The following is an 18,160-nucleotide window of genomic DNA, read 5'->3' on the forward strand; positions in this document are numbered from 1 at the left end:
AATCCTTTCTTTTATTTTTGGGGACTATAGCATAAAACCAAGGAGTTTGCTGTGAGATGTTGTCTCCATTGGTTATATTTTGCTGTCAAATATAAGCAGTATCACCCAGGCACAATGATAGAATTTTTAAAGCTACATTAGGGAAAAAATAAAAGAAAACTATAAAGAGGCAGTGATACGAGACCTGAACCAAAATTCAAAAATCATGTGTGAAACCAAGAGGCTTGGCAGGTGCCACCATGGGTTTCCTTTGAGATGTGTTTCTCTACATGTTTAGCTCTGTCTTGTGTAATTGCATGATTATAAACCCAGGTTTGGTACAGTAGATAACAGAAAATAAGTTATAATAAAACACGCAAGTGAGCGGAGTAAAAGAGGCGAAAACAGGACCTGATTTAGTTTATTCTGAGGTTGTAAAATGAATGGCACCCCAGTTGCGAAGGATTCCAGTTTTGTTTTGTTTTTTTGTTTTCTTAGCAACGGTTGTTTTGAGCAGCCTGGAACCAAATACGACTTATGAAATCAGGGTTGCAGCAGTCAATGGAAAAGGGCAAGGGGACTACAGCAAAGTGGAAATATTCCAGACACTGCCAGTCCGTAAGTAGCCATCACTACCCTCTTCTCTGTTACCAGATCCTTCTCTTGAAAATTTAATGGGATTTTTAAATGCAGAAAAGCATTTCAATACTTTAGGGAAGGGAATTATCTCTCTGTTGAATTTTTTTCTGAGTTAGTGGCATCTTGGACTACAAAAACAGCATTTCTCTAAAGTTGGGAAGAAAAGAAAAAGCATAGAGGAATATAAACAGCAAATCTGCTCTTAGGATATCTCATATTTATAGTGCGATTGACTAGATTATGTCTGCAGATTATATTGTGTTCATAGAAAAATGTTTATGTGTCCTCTCTGTTAATGAGACACAGTAACATACTACACCTCATGTGATCTGTGAGAAAAAGGAATGAATACCAAACTCAATTAATCTGTTACAAAAGTGACTGCAGGAGGCCCATAATCAGCTGTGGCCTTTTTCTCAAAATTCTCCTGTTTTGAATAATTTTAAGTCAACTGGGTTTATCTATATTTTTTAAATATTAAAAGGCATTACCTTCATATTATTTTTATAATATAAGACAATAATATAGTGAAGAGGACTAAACATTGCTATTGCAAAATCTGGGCATGAATCGGCCTGCTGTCAACCAAATTGGCCACAGTAAATTAGTAGTCCCCAAGTTTGGGCAATATTCTCAGAATCCATCATGTGATGCCCCATTTTCCATTCTCATAATGCAGTTCTTTTATTTATGGGTTGATTAAATTTTACACAAACTGAAGACATCATTTTATGTATTTGTCTGCAACAGAACCCATACTGTTTCATATTTCATTTACACATTGTGATAAAGTAACATTCAGTGGTTGTGATTATCTGCATTGGACCTGTAAGAGATTGGGCACTAACGTTTCATCATGGATAAAGAAGGGCAACTGGCTGTTTGCTGGGGAAAGGAGTGTCCTTTTCTTCAGTGTTGTAGCTACTGATAAGTTCTCTTTTCCACATTAAACAACTTCCTCTCACACTGAATTAATTACATTCTGTGGTTACTCACTGAGAAAGACAAAAGTTAAAGATGGCTTTCAACAGGAAAGACAGGGAAATGAAGTGAAAATGCTTTGATTTTCATTACATAAACTTATGAGATGTGAGCAAAATATTAAAATTAATATTTTTAAGTTAAAGTTTAAGTCTATAAATAAATACATCCAATGTATGTAAAGTGTGAATTAAAATTTAATACTGAAAATTTAGTTTCTGATTTTGAACTATCTCAAAATGCTATTGTTATAAGAAAATGGTCACAGTGTCATTTTAAATGAACCTCTTCTGTGTACAGTTTCATTATTTAATGAACCTCTTCAATGCAACATGGAAATTCCCATTTTAAGCATAGAAATTCTACTAAACCATCTGAGCTTTAAAGTTTATTTTATGAGTGAGCATCAAGTTATGCCACACAAAAAGACAAAACATCTAAAGTAAACCAAGTAAAATGTCATATATTTGGGGTACATATTGTGGGGGTTTAATTAAGAAGAGGCATCATGAGGAATGTGAAAAGGGAGTTCATGAAGAACTTTTGTGTTCCTTCTTAGGGGAGCCAAGTCCCCCTTCCATACATGGACAGCCAAGCAGTGGGAAGAGTTTTAAAATCAGCATCACCAAACAAGATGATGGAGGGGCTCCTATTTTAGAATATATTGTGAAATACAGAAGTGTAAGTATCTTTTGATTATTGTTCTGATTCTTATTTCTTACTAGATGATGAGTCACCATGATCTCAAAAATTGGTGAGGAATGAATCTATAATATATAACATAAAAGAGAAATGTTAATTTTTCTACTTCTGAAATCCATCATTATATTTTTAACCTTTTCTTTTATTAAGGAATAAGCATAGAGTTTTGAAATATTTTGATAGTTATGACCTTAATTCTAGTCTCCAATGTGATTTAACAACATAAAATATAACAGTTCTTTTCTTTGTGACTAGTTTTATCTGCTTGATTTTAGTACATTAGCCTGTATCAGTTGGTTCATTATAAATAATGCAGAAAATATATTAGTAACTTTCCATATTACTGCAACAACATATCTGATAAAGGTAATTTAAGTAAAGGATGGTGTAACTTGGGTCATGATTTAAGAAGCAGTAGTTCATCATGGCACAAAAATCATGTACTTACCTTGTGTTGGAAGTAAAGAAGCAGAGAGAGGGAGGCTGATGTCCAACTACCTTTGGCCTTTTCACCATACTGGACTCTAGCCAATGAACCAGTACCACTCATAATTAAGCATAATGAGTCTTCCTTTTGCCTATAAAGCTCTTTGGACACATTCTCAAAGATATTCCCAGAGATGTGTTTTTCTGAGTGGTTCTTTTTTAAAAACATTCTATATTATTTTGTGTAGAAGTATTTTGCCTGCATATATTCTTCCACACCATGCATATGCCTGGTGCTTATAAAGAGTGTGCAATATGTTGATACTCGAGTTACAGAGAACTGCGAGCCACCATGAGTGATCTGGAAATCAAATCGGGTTCTTCTGGAAGAACAGTCAGTGCTCTTAACTATTGAGTCTTTTCTTTGGCCTGTGTAAGAAGATTCTTAATGCTTTCAAATTGACGATGAAAATCAAATGCTGAAGGCAGGAATATTAGCACCTCATGTTCAACAACAAGTCATTATAATGAAATCTAATGTTTAAATAAAGAATGGTCACTGACCTTTAGTAAAAGGGATCATTTGATTAAAATGTAATTTGAATTGGTGTGTGAAAGACTGTAGACATCATGGCATTGGGTGTTCTTGAGACCTCGATTTGGGGGATGTGGGGATGTGGGGTGGCTTGGGAAAGAGGCCTGGGGATGAGAGGAGGGAGGAGGGGGGATCTGTGGATAGTGTGTGAAGTGAGTAGAAAATTTCTTAGTAAAGAAATATGAAAATAATTACATGGCTGTATCAGTCAAATGAGAAAAGTAAAAAAAAAAAAAAAAAAAGTGCCTGGGGAAGGGGATTGTGCTTGCTGTGAGAGAGCCAACACTGTCTTCCTACATGTACTTCTTCTGTTTCATTATTATATGTGATGTTGATGGTCACCAAGAGTGTTTGCGTCTCAAAACTTTCCTACAAATAATTTTATTTGTATTTTATATAGATACGTTCAAAATTGTAGGTTTATGGTACTTGAATACATTTTCAATATATTTTGTGAATTATGACAGTTTCTCAATTTGAATATTAGATTTTAAGACATGGAAATGAAATTGATTTCCTAAGGAACCATCAATAATCACTAGTATATACCATTTTAACTTTTCCATTTAATTCCAATATTCCCTTTAAAAGGAAATTCTCTTTTTAAATTAATAGTCAGTAACATTATTTCCTCTGTTCCTTCTCCCTCCAATAACTTCCATGGTCTTCCACATTCCATTTCAATTTCATATATCTTCTTGTTTAATTATTATTGTGTCACATGCACACACACACACACACACACACACACACACACACACACTCACACACACACACACACACACACACACTCATTTAGACACCACCTGCTAAGTGAGTCTGCTTGTATCTGTTTTTAGGAATGACCATTTTCTGTTCTAGGCTTCAAACTGGCAATAAAAAGCAGCAGGGTGTCTTTGCATACTCTGTCATAAAGACTCTAAATCAGTGAGCCTCTGAAAGTCTCCTTGGACTTTAGGTATATCTATTTGGACAATATTATGCCATTTAGACCAGTATTCTTGGAAGTTCTCTGTTGAAAATTATGCAAAAAAGGAATCACTCTGTCTAAGGAACATAGACCAGAGCTACATCATTAATTCAACAAGAATAGGTCCTTTGTGTCTGTTACCTCCCTATAATTGCACCTAGAAAGATTTTGGTACAAAACACTTATAGGCATTAATGATTTCTCAGGAAGGATGGCAATAAAATACCAGAGTGAGCACTAAAAGACAATGCAATAGTAATGTGGCTATATATTTTTTGAATATTTTTACATGAAATTAAAGCTAGGTTTTATTGTATAATGTAATAAACTGATAGTAGAGTAACGCAAACACTATATTCCATGCAAGTAGTTTGTTGATTTCAATTGACAGTAGCACATTTATTATTTCATGCTATGCCTTTTTAAGCTTCATTATTATTGGGTTTTAATTAATAAATTGTGTACTCTAAGAGTGCTGTGTTATTTTTAATGATTCTTGAAGTGTTATTATTTTTGTTATCTAAGAATGCATTTAGAAACTAAGTATATTACTGCACAAGACATACTTCTTCATTAAAACACAAATACGAGAAGTAATACAATGAAGAAAAATTTTAAGGGACTATAGTGGGACTCAGTGGAGGCAAATGTTAGTGTTCATGGGGCTTGTGTTTGATGTTCCTCATATAAACATTTGAATAAAAGAGGTGTTACCTCTTATTCACTTGGGACGCAAATGAGGCTTCATGTGTAGGAAAATGTCAGTCATGGTAGATGATTTCCTCTCTTAAATTCAGGGCTGACCACTTCTTTGTTGAAATATACATTTGGAACCCCAGCAAAGGTAAATATGATTAAAAGGTATTCAAGTCAACAGTTCTGCTCTCCACCCTCACCCCAGAACTACAAGTTTATTTGTTAAGTAATCCAGGACTAGGGTTGCATTTCAGAAATGCTACCAGAACTGAAGTTACTTTCTTTCATAATCTTCTATTCTTAGAAAACTAGCTTTTATTCTTTTTCAGCTTATACTATTCTCTTAAGAAGGTGACTCTACATTGATATTCAAGATTTTGAAAGTTAGAAAATCAAAGGGAATTTTCTACTGTTCATCAAAGTCTGCCCACATTACATGTGATAGTATTTTAAAATGAAACTCTACTAAACAAAATTAAAATAACATTTACACATCTATAAGATGGCTTAGGGAGCAAAGGTGCCTGATGCCAAGCCTGATGACCAGAGTTCAATTCTCAGACACATGAAATTAGATGGGAACAAATTTGTACAAATTGTCCTCTGTCCTTTCGATTGGAAACTTGATATACCAATGTCTACACATATGCAGGCACATACACAAAATAAATACATTTTAAAATATAAAACTGATTTTCCATAGCTTTCTCCATATGAAATAACTAACACAATAGTCTAGTTTAATGAAACAAAAACTACGTGAAATGATAGCAACATTCCTTTTATTGTTTTAATTTATCATATATAGAAACATACAGTAGCATTTCTTGTCTTGTGTAACATTAGGTTTTCAAGAGCTCTGTTACCCAGTGTAATGCACTTCATATCATTGGCTCCCACTTACTTCTGTGCTAGTACTAGCCTCAAGCCTTGGCTGAAGGCAGAAATGTTCCCTTGAAAAATACTATATTCATTTAGAGTCAATTACTGTCACAAAATTGACATTATGGATTTTTAAGGATGTGTGTATGTGTATATTTTAGTTCTTAGTAAAGACAAAGCTATCTCCAATTGATACCTACTTACAAATTAAAAGTTAGTTTCCTCCAATGTAGTCTCAGTGGAAATATTAGCAACACTTAAGGGTGGACCCAAGAAATCAAAGGTATGTGTGTAGACAGTTTGTCTTATACTGATTTGTTTGTATTTTTTCCTTATTGGTTATTCTTGTATGTTATTGCTTCAATATTATATTTTTGTTTTAATTTACATGTTGCATATGTGTTTCTTGTGCTTTTTCTTTGTGATTTTCTTTTTCTTCTGGTTTGATTGCTTTTTGTTTGACTGTTTTCCAAAGAGAGAGAGAGAAAAAGAAAAGGCATAAATCAGGTGAATGGCAAGGTGGGGGGAACCTGGTAGGAGTTGGGGAGGGGGAAATCTTGATCAGAATATATTGCATGAAAAAATTATTTCCAATTTAACAAAAATAAAAGGAGAATTATCTAAGGTGATTACCTAATTATTTATGTGAGTTCATTAAATTTTTATATGTATTGGCTCAAAATGAATCTTCTCTGACAAGTCATATATGTATAAAATGCATATTAGAACACATAAAATTGTTCCTACATAGACACTGGGCTCCAAAAAGCCTTCTTGGGGTTCTCCTTGAATCCCCATGGGAGTCCTTGCCTTGGATGAGTTGGGACTGAGGAATGGGTTGTGGGGGTGAATACTGGGTGGTGGAAGGAGGGAGGAGAGAGGCACCTGTGGTTGGTATGTAAAATGAACAGAAAATTTCTTAATAATAAAATAAATAAATAAGAACATAATTGTCAAAGTGAAAATAATATTGAAGAGATTCAAGTTTAGGAAATGATCACCCATGTACTTCAGTTTGTAAATGCTTGATTGTAAGTATACTCCAATTTGCAAGGACATAATTGTTATATTTCTATGTTCAGTTACATTGATCATCCAAAGCAAAAATAAAAAAAAGATGTGAATTTGAAAGGAATAAGGGTAGAATAGAGAAAAATCATAGATATCTGAACACAGAAATCATTAGAATCTGAATATATGGAAATTTTTCTTAAAAATATCTTATTTTTCTTTATTTGGTCATTCCCTTTGTCCTGTCAATCTAATGTAACAGTTTCTTATTGTTGTGCTTATTATCCCAATGACTATGTTAAGCTTCCTAATAAAAGAATCCCAATGAGTTGGTCATGGTGACATACAGAAATAACCTTAGTAATTTGGGGATGAGGCAGGAAGGTCTCACATTAGAGGATACTCAGAACAACATAAGGATATAAATTTCCCCCAACTAAAATTAAAAAAAAAAACTTATTTAAAAAAACACAGTATATCACATTCTTACTTTGCTGTCAACAATTTGTTCCAATTTCTAGTTGCCATCTCCAAGCTAGCAGAGAATTTCTTTTTAACAACATAATAGAAATGATTGTTAATTCAAATGTAACTACACTGACCACTAATCAATTATATTACTTGTCTCAGTCACTAGTACAGTGAGCACTATTTTAACCAGAGAATTTTTACATTTTTAAAAGGCTATAGCTTACTCTTCAATAATTTTCAATTTATTATTAACCAAGCATAAAGTATTCTTCCTAATAATCTCTTAGGAACTAATGGGAAAAAAAGATGATTTAGGGTTTTCTGATGGAGTACAGAACCATATAATAGAAGAGAAAACCATATAATCTTCAATATGTAAAATATGAAAACATATGAAGACTATAAAACAGGAATGGAAAAGTAAAATATGCCTATGGAGATTGTGCCAACCCCTGAACTGTTTTGCTGCTAACTGTGAACAGTGCAACCACTTTGGTATTCTGAATTTTTATACACATAAGATTTTCTGAGGAGCCTCGATCCTCTGTTCTTTTTTTGAAAACACACTACCAGTATGTTTGCTTTGAGGGTTCCTGAATTCCATAGTGCAGCTATATTTAATGCAGCCTTAGACTGTATTAGTTTATTTTAGCCATGTAGTTAATTGGTGCTGGTGTAACATTTTCAGAAATGTATATAATGTACTTGATCTCTCCCATCCTTATTACCATGTCTTCCTTTTTCCTTCCCTGGGTCACTTTCCTTTTCCTAAAGAGTCACATTTCTACTGTCATGTCTTGCTAAGCACTTTTAATTATGTCATCATTGTGGGAAAAAGTAGCTGAAGAAATCTGAAAAATCATTACTGTAAAGAAAGTTTTAGAACAAATACCTGGACTCCAGCATTCCCAAGAAGATACGACCAGCTCCATATCTTAATGTATAAATGAAAGAGACCAGCAATGCTAAAATTTGAAAACAGGAGACTTGATCTCAGTAGTCACTTGCAAACAACACAACAAGAAACCTAGTGCCATTATACCTTTATTAGAGTTCCTGATATGAGAGTCTCTACCTTGCACGGCGGTCTGATAAATTTTAAATAGCTTTCATACCTGTAGGAGACCTATGCACTTATAAGATGATTTATCTACGGTGTGCAGCCTCAGTCTAATGGACATTTGCACTCATTGGGGGATAGTCTGTCCTTCAAGGATTTGCTCTTTCTACAACACAAATTGTTAGCAAATTCAGGACAATGCCTTTGCTCTTAGCCTATAGTCTTGTGAAGTCTCTATGTGAAGAATCAGTATTTTGAAGTTTTAAAGCCCCTGTAATAGTAACATCCCTAAAATTTCCACTGGATTTCCCCTTTTAGTTCAAATTTCAACTCCAATGTACAAGGGAACAATATAACTGAGACCATACTGTTCCTTATACGACAGTGACGTTTAGTGAGCAAACGCATATATGCATTTAATTTTAATGTCGATGACTAATGACAAGATTGTAGATGTTCTGAAAGAGAATAACAACTTGTAGCTTATGAGCCAGAAAGAATATATTATTTTAGGTTATAATATTGTAAAGTATATTGATTTGTTCCCTCACTGATAAAAAAAAAAAAAGAATTAAAATCAGGATTCAAAATTTTCATGAACTACTCATGGGAGTTAACACATAGCAATAATGCTACAAGATCAGGTTAAGGTATTTGGAGAATAGAGACGAGACAACAGAGTAGTTGAGAAAATACAAGAAGCAATTTTAAGTATGGAGTTTTATATGTATTTGTAATGTTAACATGATGGCATATAATTTGATCGTTTCTTTTTCACACATCTGTGACTTTTTTTTTTTACAAATATCTTTCTAAATTGATGGTCATAATGGGATCATAACTATTTTTTAGTGTTGGCATGTTAAATCTCTCCTGACTTAAGAAGAACTGAAGAAAGTTGATTGTATAAAATCAGTTGTGTGGAAGGTATTTTCAGGATCAGAAGCAGTGTTTAGGGAACACAATTTAAAGTTTCAATTGACCTTCTTAAATTATTTGGAATCTAGATATTGTATAATAAAGTCTAAATGTAACAGACCAATATAATAATTAAAGAGTTTTATCTTCCTTATCTTTTTTGCAATGAAAGAAGAGGATTTATTTTATTTATCTTAATATTGTTATTATAAAATAGACATTTGCCTAAATAAACTAATATAACAATGAATCAATGTGTTGACTCAAGTTATTCATATAAAAGTGGTATTATAAAAGGAATATATCAGAACTAGTGACAAATATTTATACATTCTAAGTTGCAAATGGAAGAATTAGTTTTCAAGGATTCTGATTGCTTATGTAAGAACATACAAAGAGTGGGTAAATGGACCATATGATCAAGATATCCTGGAAAAATGAGAATTGCTTTCTGGTTATATGAACCAATATGAATCTGAGCCTGGAAGTTCGAAGATGCAACATCCATATTGGTATCATTTCATTACTTCCTCTAATGACTTGCATTTTATAATTATTTTGTTTCAATGTAAGATTGTGTTGGCTGCAGTTTCTACAAAAACTTATAAAGGTAATGAGTTCCTTCCTGTCAAGGATGAGGGCGTGGAGAAGCTTCTTTATGAACACAAAACATAGTCCTTTATGCAAAGCATATGTAGTGATCCCCTAAATGCTCATCAGGATGAGCTTCACTATCAAAGATCTGCCTCAACTGTCACATCTTCTTCCTATGTCCTTACAGATAAAAATGGTTGATAAAAGCTTTAGTCAAGCACATGACTATTTTATAAAAGAACCTGTCTTTCAACAATTAATTGGCATATTGAATGATAGTCCTCCTCAGTGAATCATCTCATTAAGCTACCTAGAGGGACACTTTGCCACTAGTTATCCTAAATCATTCCCCTGGTACTCTGTTTCTGCAAATTAGACAGTCTAAAAATGCATAATTGAGATTTTCATGCCTAGGGGATTATTTGGTTACACCCACTTTAATTTTTTTCTATTCCCTAGGAATAGCAATTAGGGGATTAAAACACTTCCTTGTCTTAAGTTGAATGGAAAATGAAATTGATTTACATGTGAGAAATATTACTTCTTTTGCTTCCTTACAATATCAGTGTAAAATGACGTGGATTTAATTGACCACATTAAGAGTTAAATTATTGGTAGCTCAGAAGAGACTAGTTTACCAAGTGCTTGATTTTCAGAAATAGCCTCCTGAAAAATTAGGTACTTTATATAAAAGTCTGAAAATCACATAATTTATATTTTTGGACAGTTTTGGGTGTATACATGAAAGAACATCCTGCTAGAAGAATAACCTTTGTCCTAGAATGATCTAGATATCAGGTGACATAATCCGTCTTTCATATGTGACTTCATTCAGATACAAACTAAAATTTATCTGTAGCCCCAGTTCACAGTTTCATAGACTATCTCTTATTACTGGGGTCTTGACACGGACACAGGGCATGCAATTATCAACAGCTTTATGCAGCCCCTGCCTTTAGGCAACAAAAACATAAATTAAATTAGATTTTAAAAATCTAATACAGGGGACTAGAGAATTGTCATAGCAGCTGTGACTACCAACTACCCCTGCAGAGTTTAGTTACTGACACACTTCTTTTGTGGCTCAGAACTTCTCATAACTGCAGTAATATAGGATCTAATGTTCTAGATTCAGCTTTCTTTGGTATGAACACACACATATATATACACCCAGGCCTGTGACATTCATAAAGTTTTAAAAGAATCTGACAGAAACACTTAATGTATCAGGAACCTTTATATGTTGAAAAGATTAATATGATGGAGTCCAATGATTACCTTGTTTTAGACAATTTAATTCAAATAATTAGGGGACTGTTTTCTTCTTTATTAATTGTAATAGTTTTGATTATTTTTCAAATATCAACTGCCCTAAAATTCTTAAAGAATGAATCAAATAATATTTAGATAATAGCTTATAAGACATAGTGTTCTTTAGGCAGGACATTGTAAAACACATGCCTGAAGTCACAAAATTCAGGTGCGTTTACTGAGTTTCGCTGTGAGATTAGTGTTATACTATGTGTTTATAAGGTTTGAGGTAAAAGAGGAGACTGATTATGGAAGGGGAGGAGAGAGAGAAAAGTAGCAGAAGGAAGAGAAAGAAAAAAATAAAAAACAAAAACAAGAAATAACATGTTTGGTATTTCATTGTTCATGGGAAAAAATACCATTAGAGTATTACTGAAAATTTGTCTGCTATATTGTCCTTGTGTCTTATTTTATTTTATGTCATTAAAAACACCACTGATGGTATTCATGTATAAATACATTCCAGGAATTACTTCACAGATAGTTATCCTACTTCAACAAATGTTAATAATAGTCCCTGGCAATTATTCAATGATTCATCTTTTCTATTAACGGTCTGAAAGTGATCATAAACCAAGTGTCTGTGTGAGAAATAAAGAGAAACATTAAATAGGTTGGATTTAATTACCACATGATTAATTTGCAATTTCATCAGTCCTTAACCTTTATGTCGACAACTATTCAAACAATGCTGAATTCATTAAATTAGCAATTTAACATATCCGTGTTTAGAAGATTTACATAATAAAACTATTTGCATTATACCAAAAAATACCAAATTTAAAATGAAACCTTTTCGTAGCTCTCTGATCCAAAAATTCTTTCCTCTCCTTCCACAGAAAGATAAGGAAGACCAGTGGCTGGAGAAGAAGGTTCAGGGGAATAAAGACCACATCATTTTGGAACATCTGCAGTGGACGATGGGCTATGAAGTACAAATCACAGCTGCCAACAGACTGGGGTATTCTGAGCCCACCGTATACGAGTTCAGCATGCCCCCAAAGCCCAACATTATTAAAGGTAAGCATGAGGATATTCTTTCTTAAAATTAGCATTATATCACTTTTTACCCCTTTGGTGGAGTTTACTAATAATGAACATTAAATTAGTTGCACTGAAATGTCATTTCTATTTTCCTAATCATGACTATGGTTGCACGTTATAATGAAGTTGCACAGTTCTTACCAAAAGATATTGTGTTGTTTGAGAACCATGCTTTGATATCTGTAGAAGTACCATTGAACTGGGGATGATGAGTAGAGGGAGCACACTGGCGAGAAAGGCAGATGACACCTACCTAAAAAAAAATAAAAAAAGATGCAGAGAGAAAGAACAGTTGCAAAGACAACTTCTCTGCCAACTACCTGGGAGCTTGTTTGCCAGGTTTGCTTATGTTTGTCTACAGCTGAAGACAAGCTCACTCATGCCTGACCTATAAAGTTGATATTGAAAACAAAATCACTGAGGCAGGAACAGTTTAAATGCAATTTCACTGAGAGCTAGTGCTGGAGTGCTAAGGATGGTCAAATGTATCAGGGAACTTTTAATCTGTTTTTAATACAAACCAATCAAGGATCTCTGCGGCAGGTATAATACTTATATAATTGCACATTGATATGCTGATAAAATTACCTAGTTATTAAAATTCTTCTCAGATATATTCTAGGAAGATAATAAAGCCAGGACATATGCTAGTTCAAAATAATATTCAACTCTCTTATTTTGTTGTCATAATAACAATTTTTCTTCAAGTTTCAGTATTATTATTTGGTTTATGAGTATATGTTTATATATTCTTATATATTTTATTATATTTACAAGTCTATGTATAGATATATAATATATATAATGAGAACAAAATATTGATTCATAAAAACCTGACTTATTTCACTTGTTACACAATACTATTATTAGAACACAATATTTTTCAACGAAAGAAAAAAAATCACTGTGGCTATATTATTTACCTTATAGTTTTATAATAATGTGACATAATTTTTAATATTCTATCTTTAAAAGTTAAAAATATTTGATATAATTAATATTTGATTAAGCTGTATTATACAGATTATACAGTTTTAAAATAATTAAACATGGGACAGAGTGTCATTTGTATTTATTCACAAATACTTCAAAATGTGAATTTTTTAAATGTAGAAATTTGGATCCTTCAGAAATATTATTTTTCATTTGGAAAGTATTCCTGTATTATCATATTACATAATTAAGTGTTAGGGAAGGAAGAACTACTCATTATTTACATATAACTTTACAAGGTTAAATGATTGATTGATCTCAAGCGTACTTGATGTATATATGCTTAAATCTTACCCTTGGGAATCATTGAAATGATTGATTTTCCTAAGTAAAAGTGTTTGGATATAGTATCACATATCACATCTATTTGTCCTTATGAATTTGAAATACCAATAACCTCTACAATTATATTATGAGTGTGTAATTATATTCTATGCATGTCTCCTAAAATTAATTAAATATGATCTCAAACTGAATCAATGTAGCTCACAAAGAAGTCCAAAGCATGTCCAACTTTCTGAACCCTCAGTATAGTTTATATTGTCAGGTGAACTTAATGGTTGTTTTTTAGACAAATATTCTTTTAATTTCAAACAAAAATTTCAGTGCTTTATAAACAAACATGAAGATTTATTAAAATTAAATATAAATTTTAATAGGTACAAAGGTATAGTTATATAAAAGTCTGTTTTCTTGTCTTACAATGTCACTAAAGAAAGATGGTAATTTACATTTTTATATATTTTTTAAAATTAGAAGAAAGGAGCTTGAATTTTCTCAATCAAGCATAGTGATAAATATTTAAGAAGATGGAAAATTGTCATCAGAATTTACTATATACACATACCACATTATCATACTGTAACCCATAACTACTTATACTATCTATCAAAATTATTACCCTATAAAACATGAGGTAGTATTTGAATAATTTAATGTCAATACAATATGTCAAAAAATGCAGCTATGTTCTTAATTGTGGTGCTCTTAGAATTCTACACATAAAGAGGCAAATAAGCAGAAAAGTAGCAGCATATATGTGTATATATGCATGTATATTCAGTAAAAAAGATCAAGAAATAAAGTTACACACTCATTCTAAAAGTATTTTCCTTTAATTTGGCAACATTGTAATTTGACACCTTACAGTCAGACCTTTGGATTTGGATGAAAAATGGACAAAATTGTGACTTTCAAGCAGTCTCTGTATGATTAGAATCAATTCATTTTTCCCTCATGGAATTTGTATTGAGATTATCCTTTTGACAAGTACTGTGCTGAGAATCAAGAATTCACCTGTGTAAGTAGTGGAAGCATTAGCTGATCACAAATGCTTAATGGAGTAATTTGGGAATCAGACACTCACCAGCCCAGCAGTCAGTCAACACAAAGATGAGGTGTATCTCTCAAACACATTAAGGTGAACACATGAGCAAGCAGTCACAGTCTGAAATAGGATAATTGTTTCCCAAAGGAGAAACTTTGCAAAGAAACTTGAAGTAATTAAATTCTAGGTTTGTGTATTACGTGGAAGACATCTTTGACAAGAGTGATTGTTTCCTTTACTAACTAGAAAAAAAGTATTGGCATCTGAAAGAGAATTTGGACATGTTTGCCTCAAGAGAATTCTAGGGTTAGAACTGGGTCTCAATGCCCCATTAAAACCGTGTAATTAACTTTCACAGATCTTAAAGGGAGTTAGAAAAAAGTAGTTTGTAACAGGTGTAGTCATATAGTTTATGTTCCTGTGACTAAGTACAAATGATGAGACATGTGTTCTTAAGGCAAGGCAACAGAAGGAAGGAAGAGAAAACATCAGTGTCAGCCACACTGAGGAAGGAAACTCACAAGACCTTTCTACTAGACTAGATGACTACTAATAATAAACCAGATGACTGTTAGCTTCTTTGGAAGCATCTTTTCTTCAGGTGAATAATTTTGTTATACAGTTTTGTTTAGAGAATGATGGCCATATAGTTTTATATCTACTAAGCATAGAATGTCAAATTATTAATTAGATATGCCTATTGCAGATGAGGGAACCAGGACTTTGGAAATGTACATTATGAAGCTGTGAGAATTAACAGGTGAAGGGATTTTGTGGCTTAGCAGGGAAAAAACCCAATCACAAATAATATCAAAATTCCATGAAGAGTTTCTATTTGTGATATTTCTTGAAAATTTCTCAGTCCCGGTAGTGTGAAAGACTCAGTATGGTCTTGAAGGGGTCCTTCTTGGTTGGTGGAGAAAAATCCAAACCCAAAGCACCAAGACCTGTGAGACAGGAAGAAGGAGAAATGTATTTTTGCCCACCACCTTCCCCAAAATTAAGGTTTACAGAATTACTGGAGAAACAGAAAAGTAATACCTTGAAAGTTAGGGTAAGGCTTTATGTCCTGAAGTCTGCTAATGAAGTGTGAGATGCTGCTGGGAAAACTAAATCGAAATATACACGATCATTTCATGCAGCTTTACCAGTGATTCAGAGAGGGTCTAGTAAGAAAGGCTGTGCGCCCTTCTTTGTTAATGGTTACAAGGAGCTCTCCTCTCGAGCTGTGTAGAGGCAAGGGAAAACATGAGAAAGATACTTAAGGTGGAGAAGTTTGGACTGTTTCATATCAGATGTAATAAAAACCTAGACGCAAAGAGCGTGCCTTCCAAGCTATCTTAGCAGCTAGAAGATGATTTCATCCTCACTCTACTGGGCATTCTTTAAAGAGTCAATGCATTCAACACAGTACAAAAGTTTCATAAAGTAATTTTTTTAAATTTACTGATTGAATCCAGAGATTGGCAAGGGCTATTAAGCCATGTAGAAGGCTTATTTAGTTACTATCTTGAGGTAATCCTTAAAGTTGTGATAATAAGACTTTAGAAGCATTTAAATACAAAACGTTCAACAGAGTTAACTTGTATTTTTCCATAGTATTTAAAAATGATCTTCACTGATTTTCTTCACAACTCTTATGAGTTATTTCTCCAGGTTTAAGTAAAGAATAAATTCATGCTCATATTTGAAGTGTTATGCATAGGAAAAAAGTAAATCTAAGTCCTTTGGTTTAATATTGGAAGAAGACAATTTAAGGATTATATTAATTAATTTTTGTATATATTGGATTATATAGTGTCCATATATACAGATATTTTGTAATAAAGTCTATTGCTCATATACATTTACATATAAATAACTTCCAAATAATGGACTTCTTCTAGAGTATAGATATAAATTATATTAATAAACTATTAATATGTAATAATCTGCTTGTATTATATTAATATACAATATGTTCATTTTTAAGTTATTTTGAAGCATTTTTCTATCTATATATCTTAGTAGACATTATAATTTCCTATAACTTATCATTCCAATTTTAAAAATAGTTTTTCAACAATAATATACTTTATTTTGTTTAAGGATAAGTTTCTTTTGTAAAACACATCTTTTGTTAATGGACGAATCTTTGAGATTTCAGGGAGCCAAATCTATTTTACAATAATATATAAAAAAGCAGAATATTGGGTACTTCTTTCAAATTTATTGTTATAAAAATGACTATGGCTTATTTATTTGTGGTGAAGTTTTAACCAATAATTATACCACTTTATTTATGAATTGAACAAAATATGATGTTTTAGTGAGTTATCAGACATCAATATACATTGTAGAACATCACACAAATTATTTAGCATCTAATGTGTTCAATGTTGTTTCTATTTAACAAACGCATCTTTACCAATTGCACCTTTTTGTTCATGCTGATCTTTTGAAATGAAAGCATGTATGATTTTTGTCTTACCATGTTACTAGAGTAAACCATTCCTTTTATACATTATTAGAAATTAATAATAGAGATGTTCTATCATGTGAAGACTTGTAATGTACAAATATACTCTTCGGTTTGGATAAGCTGAAGAAACTGACATTAATCACAGATTAAAAAATACCTGAAATGTTTAATTTCTATATTCATGGACATTAAAACCTATATTTCTAGTGAGTTAGCACGTAATTTAATTTGTGTGACTTCTCAAATTCAAAGCAACACAATCCTTTGAAAGATGAACAAATAAATGAGATAAAAAAGAAGCAGCATTCACTTGAATGGCAAATAAAAATGCTTTCCTATAATTGTTTTTACCTTTTTAGAATATAAAATAAATAATTTCAGAAAAATCATTCAATTGTGGCTTAATAATGTCGAACTTGATTTAGCTCTCTGGAATTCTCAATGATGTTAAATATTAACACTACACACCCAACATTGTTAACTTTTAGTACATACTGAAACATAGAATTATAAATTATTGTCGTGACCATTAATTCAAAATAATTTTGAATGAATTCAATAAGATGTAAAGAGTATGTCAAGAGACAATTGACTGATTTCTCCTAGGTTTTATTCTCCTTAATTCTGTGCCTATGTTCCCTTCACTAGCATTTTATAATATTTAAAATATTTTCAGGTTTTAATTATTGATATTAAATCTGTATGTTAATGAATCATAGAAGATAATGCTATGGAATATGACAGGCTTATGTATACTGTAGTACTATGAATGTTCTAATTCACAGTGTGATACCAATGACTCCTTTCTTATCAGTTTTCATGCAGAGCATATAAATGTAAATATTTTTAATTTAAAAAATTGATGAAAATAATGTCAAATAATGACAGATCACCATGTTATAAACCTTATTTATTTTTGTCATCATATTTTTTTTTAGTAAGGAATGATTATTTTAAAAATGTTTGCTATAGCGTTTTATTGAATGTTTTGTGTTAGAGTAATTTTTTCTAGGTAAATATGAATGGCTATGTGTAAATATTTTATTAATTTTTCTCTTTTTTTCTTTCCTACTGTTGTTTATTTTATTTTCATACTTACA

At 32.1% G+C, this 18,160-nt stretch overlaps 1 protein-coding gene across 2 annotated transcripts in view; it reads left to right on the forward strand.

The window, feature by feature from the left end:
* Positions 1-18,160, forward strand: part of Ncam2 (neural cell adhesion molecule 2) — a 412,339-nt gene that overhangs the window by 364,292 nt on the left and 29,887 nt on the right. For both annotated transcript variants that reach the window (XM_036203263.1, XM_036203264.1), the window contains exons 13-15: positions 478-597; positions 2,159-2,280; positions 12,075-12,255. In XM_036203263.1, the coding sequence (XP_036059156.1) occupies positions 478-597; positions 2,159-2,280; positions 12,075-12,255 (423 nt within the window). The remainder of the gene's footprint in view (positions 1-477; positions 598-2,158; positions 2,281-12,074; positions 12,256-18,160) is intronic.

Source organism: Onychomys torridus, chromosome 12, assembly GCF_903995425.1.
Source record: "Onychomys torridus chromosome 12, mOncTor1.1, whole genome shotgun sequence".
Classification (NCBI taxonomy): domain Eukaryota; kingdom Metazoa; phylum Chordata; class Mammalia; order Rodentia; family Cricetidae; genus Onychomys; species Onychomys torridus.